This window comes from Petaurus breviceps, unplaced genomic scaffold, assembly GCF_028583685.1.
Source record: "Petaurus breviceps papuanus isolate PSGF00001 unplaced genomic scaffold, PetGlider_PUasm1.0 37, whole genome shotgun sequence".
Lineage (NCBI taxonomy): Eukaryota > Metazoa > Chordata > Mammalia > Diprotodontia > Petauridae > Petaurus > Petaurus breviceps.
Window position 1 is genome coordinate 3,222,050 of NW_027186296.1, and position 15,167 is coordinate 3,237,216.

At 38.0% G+C, this 15,167-nt stretch overlaps 1 protein-coding gene across 2 annotated transcripts in view; it reads left to right on the forward strand.

Moving 5' to 3' along the window:
* Nucleotides 1-14,791, forward strand: part of DPH6 (diphthamine biosynthesis 6) — a 499,664-nt gene extending 484,873 nt beyond the window's left edge. For both annotated transcript variants that reach the window (XM_069097640.1, XM_069097641.1), the window contains exon 15: nt 13,250-14,791. In XM_069097640.1, the coding sequence (XP_068953741.1) occupies nt 13,250-13,365 (116 nt within the window). In that variant the 3' untranslated portion in view covers nt 13,366-14,791. The remainder of the gene's footprint in view (nt 1-13,249) is intronic.
* Nucleotides 14,792-15,167: the final 376 nt, after the last annotated feature.

The window sequence follows — 15,167 nt, forward strand, 5'->3', positions numbered from 1 at the left end:
CATAATGCCTTTTTTACTGTATTTCCCCATAGCAAAACAAAGCATGAGAGGTAACCATTGAAACTGTATGATCTCTCCCAAAACACAGTTCATATTTGGCTTTATTTTTAGGGTTTTTTGAATTGTTGTTATTCTTTTTTGTCCTTATTACCTATCATGAGGGGAGTTTGATAAGGATAGGGGTGGGGGAGGGAAGGAGAGGAGAGGCAGCAGGGAAAGTTGTGCTCAGATTTCATTCATATATATCACCTTTTAAAAAATCATATATATGTACACATAAATATGGATGTGTATATATTCAGTTATCTACAAAGTCTGTTTCTTCCCTACTTCAATAAAATGCTAAAGTCAGTCTTCCGCTGGGTCATGAGCAGGTCTCTTGTTATGTGTGCTAAAATGGAGCTCTGCCTGAAGATTTTTACCCTTTAATTTTAAAGTTTTTCTATATTTCACTTGTCTGCCTCAAAATGGTTTCAAAGCACAGATGATCCTGTGGGAGGTCACACATTAGGCTACTGAGCACAAGCATTGGATCTCTCAAGAAGTCTAAATCTTCTTTGCTTTCAGTGCTCCTTTATTCCCTGCCCTGCCTTGCCATGTAGAATTTGTTATATTCTTCCCTGTAAAGTGGCTGCATTCAGGAGCATAGGAAATATATGTGTCGTTTGAAGCTTATACCAAGTACTTCAGTGATGAGTATAATATAGGAAACTCAGGGTTATTATGTGTGCCCTCCATGTAAAATAGGCACCCAGCATGGGCTTCTCTTCGAGGAGTCTCTCTAGTCGGCTCTTTGACCACCTCCAAACTGGCCGAAGCAGAGGTCCGGGATGGTAACATCAGTCCGTTATGTAGAAGTTGTTGGCTTGTGGGGCTCTTGGGTTTTTGGTTGTTTTTATCTAATAGACCTAATTGCTTCAGTTATCTACTCATCTTTTTTATCTAACCAGAGGGGGATGATCACATCAAATACACGTGTGTGTGTGTGTGTGTGTGTGTGTGTGTGAATTTATGTTACCAATTATGGGTTGGTTTGTTTGTTTTGGTTTTGGTTTGGTTTTTTGTTTGTTGGGGATTTTTGCTTTTTTGGAGGGGGGAAGGCAGGGCAATTGGGATTAAGTGACTTGCCCAAGTTCACATGGCTAGTAAGTGTTAAGTGTCTAAGGTCAGATTTGAACTCAGGTCCTTCTGATTCCAGGGCAGATGCTCTGTTCATTGTGCCACCTAATCGTGCCCCCCCCCCAATTATGTTTTACTAGACTGCCAGGTCATGAAGTAGATAGAGTGCCTGACCTGGAAGACTCATCCTCCTGGGTTCAAATATATCCTGAGACACCTACTAGGTATGTGACCCTGGGCAAGTCACTTCACACTGTGTGCCTCATTTCCTTATCTGTAAAATGAGTTGGAGAAGGAAATGGCAAACCACTCCAATGTCTTTACCAAGAAAATTCCAAATGGGGTCACAAAGAGCTGGACACAGCTGAAACAACCAAACAGTAACAGCAACAAAATTATGTTTTACAATGGTTACGTACTCGTTCAGAAGGAAAATTCTGAAGGGAATCATGATGATGTGGTAACATCAGTGTAACTTTTTTTTAAACATTAATTGAATAAAATAAAAATATCTACCAAGGAAAACTCCTAGATGACAAACCAAAGTAAAATGACTGTAGATGTGAGCAAAAGAAATGCTTCCACAATTTAAGAGAAGGAAGTATCCATACTGACACCCATGGAAGGAGGCATAATAGCTTATGAAAGTTTAAATGGAAATGCAAAACTATGTTGATACCTTGCTATAACTAGAAGCAACAGGACTTAACAACTGTGGCTGCTTTCCAAAGGCTGTATTATCTGTATAGATATCATTAGAATAATGAGGACTGTTAGTGATGAGAGGCTGTAGGATGTAGTGCAAAATATACCAGATTTGGAGTTGGAAGACATGGGTTCTTCCCATGTGAGCCTATACTAGACACTACACCTCTCTACTGTTTCATCTCTAAAAAGGATGGGGCTGAATCTCTGAGGTCTCTTCCAAGTATAAATGCTTTAACTACTCAGAGAGAGAATGGAGAGTAGCCAGTGCAAAGGATAATGATATAAACTTACCATGGCACTGAGAGTGTCAATATGTTTCACATCAACCATCTAGAAATTATTTTTAAGTGCCAACCAACTAAGTGCCATATCTGAAAGTGACCTATGGAGGAAAGGTGATAAAATGTAATAACCTTAATCAATTTAACCCCCATTCCTAACAAATCTATACTGACAAAATAGAGCTTGGGTTAATAGAAATCATCTAAAAAATTATTATGTGTTTAATAACTTTAGTGAAGTTTTCTGTGTTTAGAAAAGACCATCCATCTACTGCCTTTAAAGAGCAAAAGTTAGCAAAAGTTGAAAAAGACCTCAGAGGTCATCTTCCTCAACTCCCTCATTTTACAGATTGGAAAATAGAGGCCCAGGAAGGTACAGACACTTGTCCAAGATCACATACCTAACAAAGATAAGATCCAGGATTCAAATATAAGTCATCTGACTTTGTCACTCTAGAAGTCATTCTTTCTACTATAACTTCTGTGGCATGCAAATTTTTTAGATTCTTAATGTTTTTACCAAACAAATTCAATTCAACACTTATAAAGCACCTACTTTGTATAAGACACTATGCTAGGAGTCTGAAAATGCAAATGTCAAAAATAATCTAGTCCTTGCCCTAAAGAAACTTAATCTAGTGGGAATGGTAATGAAAAAGATAATTGTTTTTTTGTAATTGGCCTTTTTTATCCAACAAATTCATTACTTAGAAGAAATACCACACTTGGGGTGCAAAAAATTTGTGTAAAGATAGAGATATCTACCAATATTATTATAAATATAGACAGGAGGAATATTACAGATCACTTTTTCCAACCTCTTAATTTTACAGATGAGGAAACTAAGGCTAAGTGGTTAAGTGACTTGCCTAAGGTAACACAAATATTAAATGTCAGAACTGAGGTTTGAACCCATATCATCTAAGTTCACAGCAAGCACTATTTCTACTGTGGCATCCTCTGCCTTGCCATATATACTCTGTGTATGTATATATGTTATCTACATGTATGAACATGAAGTTCTGACATGAGTGTTTTGGGAAGGAAAGATGGAGGAAACTTTGGGTTTGGAATTTACAAGGAAAATTACTTGGTCTTCTTTTGTCTTGTGGTTTAAGATGGTAGGATATTCTGTTTTCTTCCTCATATTCTATGTAGTTCCAAAGGGTCTAAAAAGATTTATTCTTAAATAAAAATCCTTCAGCTATTATGGCTGTGTCTAAACTGATCATAAAAGAAATGCAGAAAACATACAATTCATTTTATTCTTATCCACCACAGCTGTTTAAACAAAGCAGAAAACTAGAGTCATTTTCAAACCACAGTGAAAATCATTGTTGGAATAGTATGAAGATGTCCCTATAGTTGCATCATCTGCAAATTTGTTGGCTACAGGAAGCCTCTTCTGGTAGAGAGCTGCTGAGAAGCAAAGTAGATGAACCAATGAACCATAGTTGAATTGATATTGTACTTTTCACACAGGAGGATTATTTAGGACTTCGGCACACCTACACATGAACTCATGTGTGACTTTCAACTCTTCTAGCTTAATTTCCTTATGGACCATTTTTCTAGAGAAGAAGATAGAAAAATTCTGTTAAACCACCAATGGATTAAGACCAACCAGCCAATATCATCTCAAATCAAGCAGGTGCCCCAGAAAAAGTCTGAAACAGAGCCACGGAGGTGAAAAAAGTAAAAAAAGTAAATGTGTCATGGTGAAACATATGGCAGCGGGCTGGACATTATACGCATTGTCAAGTTTTAGCTGATTTGTCTCAGAACATAGTCAGAAACCTTGCTTCATAATTCATTCCAATTTAGTCTTATTAAAAGCCTCTTTTAAGGAGAGGCTCCAAACACAGCCAATAAAGTAGCTCTCAAACCCTTTAACCCTCAAGGGAAAAAATATTCTAAAGAGTCAGGGTTGAGGTCACAGAGAGGTGCAGTGTATGAGGGAGTTTCACAAGGTCTGCATTTTATCATACTTGAGGACTGCACAAATATTTCACCTCTCAGCCAGGTTGCTCTCTCTGTGGTCAAGAGGTGACAAGTTCAGCCCATTCCCTCTGCCTTAAACTAATGTTAGTTAACTTCCTTGAATATTCAGTAGACTATTCCTGCATAGTTGCATTCATTAATAAGTATTTTCAGCAGAATTTGAGCATTTTTAGTCTCAAAAATTGTATCATTATGCCAGCCACACATAGGGCACTAGGTGAAAGGGTAGAGAGTCCTTGTTAAATAAGATTTATATGCTGTGTAAATCTAATTTATGGTTAGCTGTGCAGCAGGATTTTTGTAAGGGCTAAAGAAAAATCCATAAATATAGCAACTATGCAAAGGAACTAAAAAGAAAAAAAGCTGATCATTTGTCTCTTCAAAGATCACACATTTCCTTCCCTGACACAGCACTGAATACCCTGATAAAACACTATCCCCATATCATAGTTTATGGATTATCTGGGAAATCTGGAATATAAATATGTGGAAAGAAATATAATAGTCATTGAAAAAGAAGAAATATCTCTTAAACCTTGACTTGTATAAATGAACATGATTATAAAATACACTTAATTTTGTTTAGGAAGGTATTAACTACTCTTATAAAAATGTTTCTGGAACAGGCTCTTAAGCTGACTCAGTTCATAAAAATAAAACAGATTTGAGCTGATAATTTGGAAGCTGTGGATGATGATCCCCTTGTTTCTGTCTCTGAAAAACTTGGGTTTAACCCAAGAGGAGCCTTACAAATAAATTCAAAAGAATGAACCAACCCATTAACAATTTGACCAGCTATCCCAGTGTCATTATAATGATACCTTTGAACAGAAACAGCATTTAAAAGAAATGATGCCAGTGTCATAGACACCCCCTCAGAAACCATCACCCCTTGCAGATGCCTCTTGAATCTATGTTTCTAGTCCTAAACTATCACCCACTTTCTGCTTCCACATGGGTAACTGCCCACAGGGTATCACCAACTGAATATCACTTCACCACCTCAAGCCCAACATGAACAAAATGGAGTGCATCATTTTCCCCAGATTCCCACACACAACCATTTTCTACTTCCTAAACCTCTTCTTTTTCTGTTAGTACTGCCATTCTTTCTAGCCTAGGGTCATCTTTCCAGGCAGGTTACCATCTTCCTAGTGTTCTGAGTAAAGTCAGCTCCCAGTTCTTTTCATCATCACCTTCTGCCTATATTACTGTGACAATCCTACTGACTCCTTTGACTCTAGTCTCACTTACCTCCCTCCACCTTCTCTTCCCATTACTCATCTTACATAGACTTGCCAGAGTATCTCAGTTAAGCAATTATTAAACACTTACTATGTGCTGAGACAACGTAACATAGTGAATAGAAAACCAGCCTCAGAAACAGGAACTTCTAGGTTCAAGTGTCTGCACACATGTACACACATACTGAATGCCTGACCCCAACAAGTCACTTAACCTCTCAGAACCAGGCAATTCTCTAAGACTGTAAATTATACATAAGGTAGTTTGGGTTTCTCATCTAGGAGTTCTGTGTGCCAGTGAAATAGCAGGCCCAGTTTCTGTTCTCTGGCCCTATGTCACCCCCCTGCTCACTGAACTGCAATGGCTCCTTATCACTTCAGGATCAAATACAGTGTACTCTCCTTGGCATTCAAAGCCCTTCATAACAGAGCCCCCAGCTACCTTTCCAGTCTTTTTGTACCTTACTTCCCACTCTGTGCTCTTAGATCTAGTGTAGTGACACTATCCTCCTTGCTCTTACAGGAACAAGACACTACCATCTCTTGGCTAGGGGTATTTTCTCTGGCTGTCCCCCATGCCTGGAATAGTCTACCTCTTCATCTCCACTTCTGACTTCACTAGCTTCCTTTAAATCCCAGCTGAAATCTCATCTTCTACAACAGTAGTGTCCAAAAAGTAGAAACCAGGGGTTACTAATCATTATGGGAGGATCCTTGTAGGCTAATAATGTAATATTATTTCTGTTTTATTGTATTTTTATTTGTTTTGTTAAATATTTCCCAATTAAATTTTAATCTGGTTCTGATCCCACTGTGGAGTATTGTGGGCTGCATACAGCCCTCAGGTGACATAGATACCTCTGTTCTGCAGGAAGCCTTTCCCACTTCCTTAACTCCAATGTCTCTTTTAATTGTTTTCTGATTATCCTGTATACAGCTGGTTCACGTAATTTTTTTTCCTACTTATCCTCTGTATAAAAATATAGAATATTATTGTCTCCCCCATTAGATTGTGAGCTCCTTGAGTTCAGGGACTGTCTTTTACCTCTTTTTGTATCCCCAGCCCTTAGCACAGAGCCTGGCCCATAGTAAATTAATAAATGTTTATTGACTAAATGACCTATCTTCAAGATACTGTGCTAAGGTCTAAAGATGCAGAGACAAAGGTGAACTTCACCGCCTTATGGATCTTCTAGTCCACTGATAATCTCAAAAAACACTGACTCGTCCTCCTATTCTCCTGTTTTGAAACCTGCAATGGCTCCCTGCTGACACTGTATGAAACTTCCCCTGTTAGTAACCTCCACATCTTAATCTGTTATCACTGTGCCACTCCAAAGTTTGCTGTATTTCCCACTAGATCCTGACAGCATCCACTGACTTTAATCTGCATGGTTGTTATACAGTTTCCCCCACACTCATCCTACTACCCAATGCCCAATCTCACCTCCTTGCCTCTGATTAGAGTCCAGCTCAGGGCCCTCATGAAGTCTAGGAAAACTTCCTAAATCTTTGAAGTCTGTACCATAAATCTGGCACCAAATTATATATCTTATTGTTAAATTTCTCCTTTCCATTTATTTAACATATTCTCAAGTTTCAATTCCCCAGCCAGACAATAAACTTCTCAAGAACAATGACTGTTTTTTATTCTTCTCTTCCCCGTGATCTTCAGTATGATTCTGGACAGAGAGTAGGAAATCAGTAAATATTTGTTGATTGACTTCCTCACTTTTACTTGTTTTCCATTTTTTTGAGGGGTAGGGGTAAGGGGCAGTGGAGGGTCCTGAATTATGATTTCCGTAATTTGGTAAACTCATCCCACCAATACATATCAACAACTTATCTATAATTTATAATCTTATAGTTGTGTAAGACACTGAAAGGCTTAGTAACTTGCTCATGATCAGTCAGTCAATCCACAAGCATTTAAATGCCTGTTTTATGTCAGGCATTGTTCTAGGCTCTGGGAAAACAGAGACAAAAAGGAAACAATCCCTACTCTCCAGGAGCTTACATTCTACCAGAGGACATAATAGGTACATAAATATATATGCATGGCACATACAAAATGTGTGTGTGTGTGTGTGCACGCGCGCGCACAGGAATAAGCATATACAACATAAATACAAGGTAAATTTGTCAAGGGAGGGCACTGACCATTAGAAGGATCGGGGAAGGAGATATGAACAAGGTAGTGTTTGAGCAGAGTATATAAGGAAGCAAGAAACTATGAGTTAGGGAGGAGGGGGTATTGCATTCCAAGCTTGGGGGAAGCCAGTGCAAAGACAGAGAAATAGAAAATGGAGTGGCCTGAATGAGGAACGACTGAAAAACCAGTTTTGACTGGTGTGGGTGTAGTGAAGTATAATAAGGCTAGACTGGGTCCAGGTTGTGAAGAGTTTTAAAAGCCAAACAGAGGAGCTTAGATTTGATCCTAAAGACATGTGTAGTTTATTGAGTGGGAGTATGACATGGTCAGGCCTGCACTTTGGAAAAATCACTCTGACAGCAATGCAGAAGTTGGATCAGAGTGGGAAATAATCTGAGGTATGGAGACCACTGGGGAGGTTATTACCATAGTCCAGGCAAGAGATAATGAGGGACTGAAGTGGAATGGTGGTAGTGAGACTAGAGAGACAATTAGATCTCTAAAGCTGGGATCCCACAGCTAGAACATCTCAGAGGCAGGACTCGATCTCTGCCCTTTCCCTCCACCCACCACATTATGCTCTCTCTTGGTCCTATTTTCACACAACTATTTCCATTTAGGCTTGACCTTGTTTCTTTTAGGTACAGGGACTAAACTATTTCTCATAGTTGAAATAGCCCCCACTTTGGAAGAATTCGGGGTACCGTCTCTTTAGCGTTCATGTAGTTAGTGAGATATGTGCTAGAGTTAGTATTAGAACTCCTCAATCTAAGGACTTGCTTAGTGACTTGCTAGTTGTGTGATCTAAATTTCTACTTCCTCAATATGTAAAATGGGGCAAATAATCACACAACATATCACAGGGCTATTTTTAGGATCAAATATGGAAATTGTAGAAAAATACTTAGAAAAAACAAAAAATTCAAATAGAAGTATTGTTATTATATTATAAATGTGTTTTATCATTTATTCCTGAAAGACAGAAATTCCAAGTGTTACATCTCTTTACATCCCTTCTTCACATCACATTTAAGGTTTAATCATAATAAAGAAAATATGCCACTGAAAAGCAGGTAATCTCTTCATGAAGAGCTAGCCCATGAAAATTGTAAGGTCCTCATATACAGGGGCCATGTCTTGTACCTGTTTTGCACCCTGGTTGGCCATTAGCTCATTTAATTGATGCTTAATTGTTCATTGTTAAGTGATTGGGGAAACATTTATTAAATGCTCACCTGCCATACTGCTGTACCAGAGGCTATAAAAAAACAGGTAGGCAGATAAGGTTCTTGCCTTCTATGTGACTACATTTATCTTAATAAAGATTAGATATATTTTGTCCATGTTTTTCCAGATAAATAACTAAATACACATTGATGTGTTCTGTTTTGATTCTGGGCCAGAAGAACTCACACAAAACCTAGACTTCATCCTTTAGGGCCTAGTGTTGGCCTAAATCCGTTTCTAATATCCCAGGATGAAATGGGGAAGAGCATTGATTTATCTGGCAGAGAAGTCTAATAGCCAGCAATATAACCAGCTAATTTTCTAAAATGAATATCTTCCCTGCTACTGTTGTTAACCACAGACAGTCCTTGGGTGCTTTAAGGAAAGGCCTCAAGCCTCCTCATGTTTCACCATTTCATTGCAGGGCCTGATCATTTAGGGAACAGTCTTGTTCCAGACAGCTTTAATTAAACTGTATTGAGAAACCAGATATAGATCAATGGAAATAATCCATAACAAGAGGCTAATCATGTATTTAACAGTGTTCAGTCCAGTTCAATCACCTTCTACCATTTCAGTGGCTTTATATTCATGTGGCAAAAGCTGAATGTGTATATGTATTTTTTTTAATCCATCCCATTAGTGGCCATATGCTGGGGCTTCAAGGGATACACAAACTGTCTGCAATCTGCCAGGGATTTAGGGACATCAATAATTTGTGAATAGTCATGTTGGTACTGGTCGAAGGGTTAAGTGCTCTGCACACCAGGGGCACCTCTTTGGGGACTGGAACTCTTAGTTCACTGTTAGGAACCTTATCCCCTATGAGGCTTTCTACTAGATGCTGCTTGTCAGATCCATCCGGCTGTCTCCAGGAAGCTTTATTAGCTCTGGGATTTTTAGATCTGTGTTAAGTACTGATCGAATGGCATCTTCGAGTTAAAAAGTGAAAGAATAGTATTGTTGCAACCTCAAAGAGCTTTTTATATTTCATGTCGTTAAGCATATGTTCTTTCTCTTTACCGACTTTATTGAATGGAAAGTCCTTATAAGAATCCTTATCAGGAGAGTGCCCCTACAGAGAAAAAAAGGAGAGTTCTTACTTTCACAGTTTATCCCTAGGACTTCCTGGTAGATTGGGTTGTTAGCCAAAGTGAAAAGACAAACATCTTATTAAAATAACAAGTGCAGGCATGAAAAGATTTTCTTGTAAGAAATCAAGTAAAGTGAATGATTTTTAATGTTGGTTTGTTTTGCCAGTAGAGCAAAAAAAGATTTCTTAAATACCAACTGCTCCAAAACAATGTTCCTCCTACCTACTGGGACACACACACACACACACACACACACACACACACACACCATGCCCCTCACTAGGTCTGTATTGTCCCTAACTCCCTGACTACACATACCATGCTTCCTACTTACACCATCCCAGATTTCCTGTCCCAACTTAGTGGATTTTTAAGGTTTCTAATCATAGTTATTCCTAGTCTGTTCCATCAGCAACACAACAATCTGTGCTATTGACAATAATTTTCAGTTGCATTGACCCTCACAACCACAATGTCCAAACAGACATAACCTTTGTCCTCAGAAAGATAAAACATTCAAGCAGCAGAGCATTTTGGGAAAAAATGTTTTGTTTTGTTTTGTTTTGCCTAAGGTTCCAAAAATATGTCTAAGAATATTCTTTATTTTCCTCTTCTTGGACCAAATTGTCATATTCCAGCACCATGCACATTTAATCTATTCTAAACATAGGTATATATTTTGCTGGTTTGTAGCTGATTTCTTATATATATTTTTATTTCCAGTAACTCAAGTCTTCTTATTCCCAATGTAACTTTACCTGTCTCTTAGCAGTCCCTTGATGATGTCCAAAAGGTCTTCCTAGATTTCCTAACTTTGTAGTTAACCCTCAACAGGCACCCAGATTGCATCTGCTTGGGAAAGTGCCAAACACTAATGAATATTTTGTTTAATGTAATGGAAACTGAAAGGGCCTCACTTCTTCCACACCTGATCAATGTCTGCTTCTGTTGTTGAATTTATCTATACATCCTGAAGCCAAGCAGAGAGGTCAGGAGAGTGCAGAGCATTTGCTTCTTGATAAGGTTGTGGAAAATCAAAAGTTTTGTCTATAGAGGTTACTATCCCCAAGGTATGAGTTGGATGTCCTTGAGCTATTGCTTCAGCTGCATTATCCTGTGTTCATTTATGCCTTTCCCATCCCACTTCTCACCAATATTCCATTCTTCATAAATTGGGTCTGTTTTATAATTATTGTCAGCTCTATTTAATTGCTTTTTTGAAGAAGAATAAATTAATCACAGCTAAAATCTAGGCCTAGCAATATGTATCTCTATGAACTACATATTTATTATCTTTTTATCCAATCCTAATTTAAAATGTATCCAGCAGAGAATATTTCAAAGTCAGTTATTTGAGTACTACTTCTCATTTACTTAAAAATTCAAATTCTGCCCCCCCCCCCATAAGTAATTCCTTTGGTGGGTCAATGTGATAAAAATATTTCTGAGGAACCAGGTGATACAATTTGCCTGTCCAAAACCAAATGTTTTGGCAAAACGTACTGCTTGTTTCCAGTATCACAGTGAGCCATATCTGGTAGGATAGACACCATTCTGTTAATGTCACAGGGCCCTCGTAATCAGTCTCTATAATTTATGACTTATGTTACATGTGCTATATAATTTTCAAAAGTAAAGCTTTCAGGCCATTAAAAACTCAAAAGAGATTTACTTTGTTTTCAGAACTTTCCATCTGTACTCTCTTATCTCCTCAAAATTTTTCCTGGTTTTGTTATTGGTTGAGGATTTTAGAGATTTACTAAAAAGGTCTATTCTATGAAAATGGGATGGATTGATGGGTTTTGAATCTGAAGGATAGGAAAAAGGCACCAGCTGAAGCCATTAATTTTAAAACTCGGATTTTAATGCCTTTTGCTTTGTTTCCAAGCCAGCTTCTTGCCTAACTCATACTATCTGATTCCTTTAGAGACTTGGAAACTAGGACAGCCCCCCCAAATCAGAGTTTATAATGGAAAACCTTGTCTGACCCTTAATAGTCATTACTCTCCTGGACCACTGTAATACCTAAACTAAGTTGTTTATTGCACCAAACATGAAGTCCTTTGACCCTGGAGGTTGGATATTGATCTCAGACCCACTTCTGTCAATATTCACCTCCAATGTCAACAGTTTTCCATGTGGAATCCTCAGAAATGATTTAGTTTTTTCAATCTATATAGCCTCAGATATTCTAATTCCTATAAATTACAAACATGTCCCCTTTAAAGGATCTGCTTGCATCAACCATCTCTTAAATACAAAAGAAATTTACATTTTAAAGACTTTCATATTGGGTTTGATTTTAGACACTGTTGTGAGTATTTGCCCTTATATTCTTAAATCCTGTTACTCTAGTGAAGGTAGTTATGAGAATTTGTATGGTAAGTACAAACTTCATGTAAACGTACTCTGAGAAAACGTTGCCTTAAAGACAACTTAAAATAAATGTGTCATAAATTCAGCAGGGATAGCCAAACCATTTTGAATCACATATGTGTTGAAGGGGGAAAAAAGGTCACTTTGAGAAAGAATATTTCAGTGTTTTCTTTGCCCATGGATAACTCAATAGCAGGTTCATTTTTAAAGCAGTGGTCTTTTTCAGATTGTCAAATGCATATCATAGAATTATACTCTTGGCAAAGTTTCTGAGCGTCAGTTCCATTTTCTTGACAATTTAAAATTCAGTTATCCAATTATAACTAAAGGTCATTAGTCGAATGTGGCAACTTTGTCAGTTTTGAATTTCAAAAAGAGTTTCCTAGTTTATAGAGGAAATTCTACTGTAAGAGACATTTTTATTGTCCTTGTAACTTAGATGATATCACAAGTATTTTGTTTTCTTTCTGATATTTTATCACTTGGGCTAACATATGCAGAATTCAATGGCCAGCAGTCCCAAAGTGTGCTTTACTATTAAAATTAAAGCCAAATATACACCCCATACCAAAGCAAATAAATGGCCATTGTTTCTTATTGTATTAAATCATTACAGGATTTGGTGTGATGGTGGTTGTGGTGGTGATGGGATATAGTTTTAAATAGCACTTATCTGGCCATTTCTTCTCTGTCTAAACATGGTTAATTTAATTGTTGGATTTGTTAGCATTATAGCTAGGAAAAGAAACCAGAAAATTGGGAGATAAAGGAAACAATGTAGGATGGAAGATGAGAATACTTTTAAAATTATTTCTCCTTAGAGTGATGTTGGTTTGAAGGGAAGGTCAAAGTCAGGTCTACTCCAAGTGATTTTTGAGCCATTTTGCAAACTATATTTCAGGACTAAGCATTAAGTTTTGTTGATTTTTTTCAGATGTTTGTAAGGTACAATGGACTTTTTCCCCAAAAGCAACCTGACTTATAATGACAGATGAAAAACAAATAAAGTTGGAAAGCATTCATAAGTCCTTTTTATTCACATTTTAGGACTCCAGGCATTGCTGGAAGAACAGATAGATGCGGTTCCTGCACTGGTTCTGGTACCTGTGACTGATTTACCCAAAAGAGAAGTTATCCACGTGGCATGCTGGCTCAGTGCTTAGCCTATAGCTCAGAGAGCAAGAGCTGCTATGATTTCCTGGGAAAGAAACATTTGTACTAATTTCATTCTGTCTTGACTTTTAATTTTTTAGTTGTTGTCTTATTGATTCTTTTTTAAACATTGCTGTACTCCCTCCCTCCCTCTCCATCACCAAGTAGAATCTTCCCTTGCAACAAAGTACACTTAAAAAATTAATCACCAAGGGGCGGCCAGGTGGCTCAGCGAGTAAGAGTACCGGCTCCAGTGTCAGGATGACTTGGATCAAATCCGGGCTCAGATACTCAGCACCACACCCAGAAATAACTGGCCGTGTAACCTTGAGCAAGTTACTTAACCCCGATTGCTTTAAAAAAAAAAATTAATCACCATATAGGCCATTTCTGACAAGGTATGTTTCATTGTGCACCTCTAGCCCACCACCTCTCAGCAGAGAAGTGGGAAGCATGATTCACTATCAATCATCGGGAGGAGGACTATTGGCCACAGCATTGATCAAAGTGCTGAAGTCTTTCATTGTTGTTTTCATTTACATTTATTTTATCTTCTACTGAAATGTCCAGACATCTTTGAACTGACAAGTGCAAAGCTAGGCGAGAAGTTTTAACACTTCATTCACAGCCCTTTTATTAAGCTATGAGACTGCAAATAAACTTTCCTACCAAGGCATGCACCTATGTTTTTCTTCTCAGTTCTCAAAGATTTCCTGCCAACCCATTCACTATGACATGTAACTCTTAGCTCCTGCTGGAGCTGGAAACATGCCAGCATCTTCAGTCACACTGATTGAAATTTGAAGACGGATTGGTTCATCCAGTCCACTGGCATCACAGTTCAAAGCAAATACCATTAACATGTCTTGGAGTATGATCATTACTTGTCTACCAACCACAAAGTTGGAGGCTACATCTGATATTGTGCATGTGTCTGCTTGGAGATAAGTTCTTTCATTGTGCAGAAGGATCTGGGCAGGACACAGAAGCCTTTATAATGTACCATAAACTCCCAGAACCCAGCAGAAAAGAACCTTTATGTATCTAAAATTAAACCATCTATGCTCTGTTTCCAAGAAGGATGACTTAAAAAAGTAAAAAATGACTACCCAAAATGGTGACCACCCAGCCACCCAAAGCTTCAGGAGGTATATATTTATATCAGATTCCCCAGTTGATACTGGGGAGCAAAAAATGCAGTTATGAAAGCCAATATCTGCCTCCTTAGATTTTTGGCTTGCATTCTTCCACAGGCCAGCTTGTTCTGACTCATCTTCTTCAATGTCCTTCAGGCTTATCAGCACAGTCAGAAGGTTTAGTGGAGCAATTTGAGTGGATTTGATCAGGGTTTACTTTGGACAAAGGGTGAATGTGACTTTCATTATTCCTTGTAATATATAAATATGAATCAATAAAGGTTCCTCTTGAAATCTCCAAGGAATGGCTTGCATTTACAATTAATCTCATAACTTGTCTTTAACTGTTTAGCGATGTTCCATAATTGATATACGTTATTTTAATTCAAATACAGAAAAGAGAAAGCTTAGGCCAAGGGGCTTGGAGGGAGAGGGGGCGGGAGGAGGGGAGAAAGAGATATGCATCAGTTTTCAAATATATTTTGTCCATCCAAGCAATCACTGCTTTTCTGAAGCTCTTGTCGCATTTTGGCTAACAAGACCCACTCTGAGTGACTTATTCTCTGTAATTTACAAAAGGGGAAAAAGCCCTAGCACCCAGAAAGAATGAAAAAAACACATGACTTTGTTCCCCAAACAAGCACCAAGTTGCTGCCTGAGCCTGATTGAACGGCCTG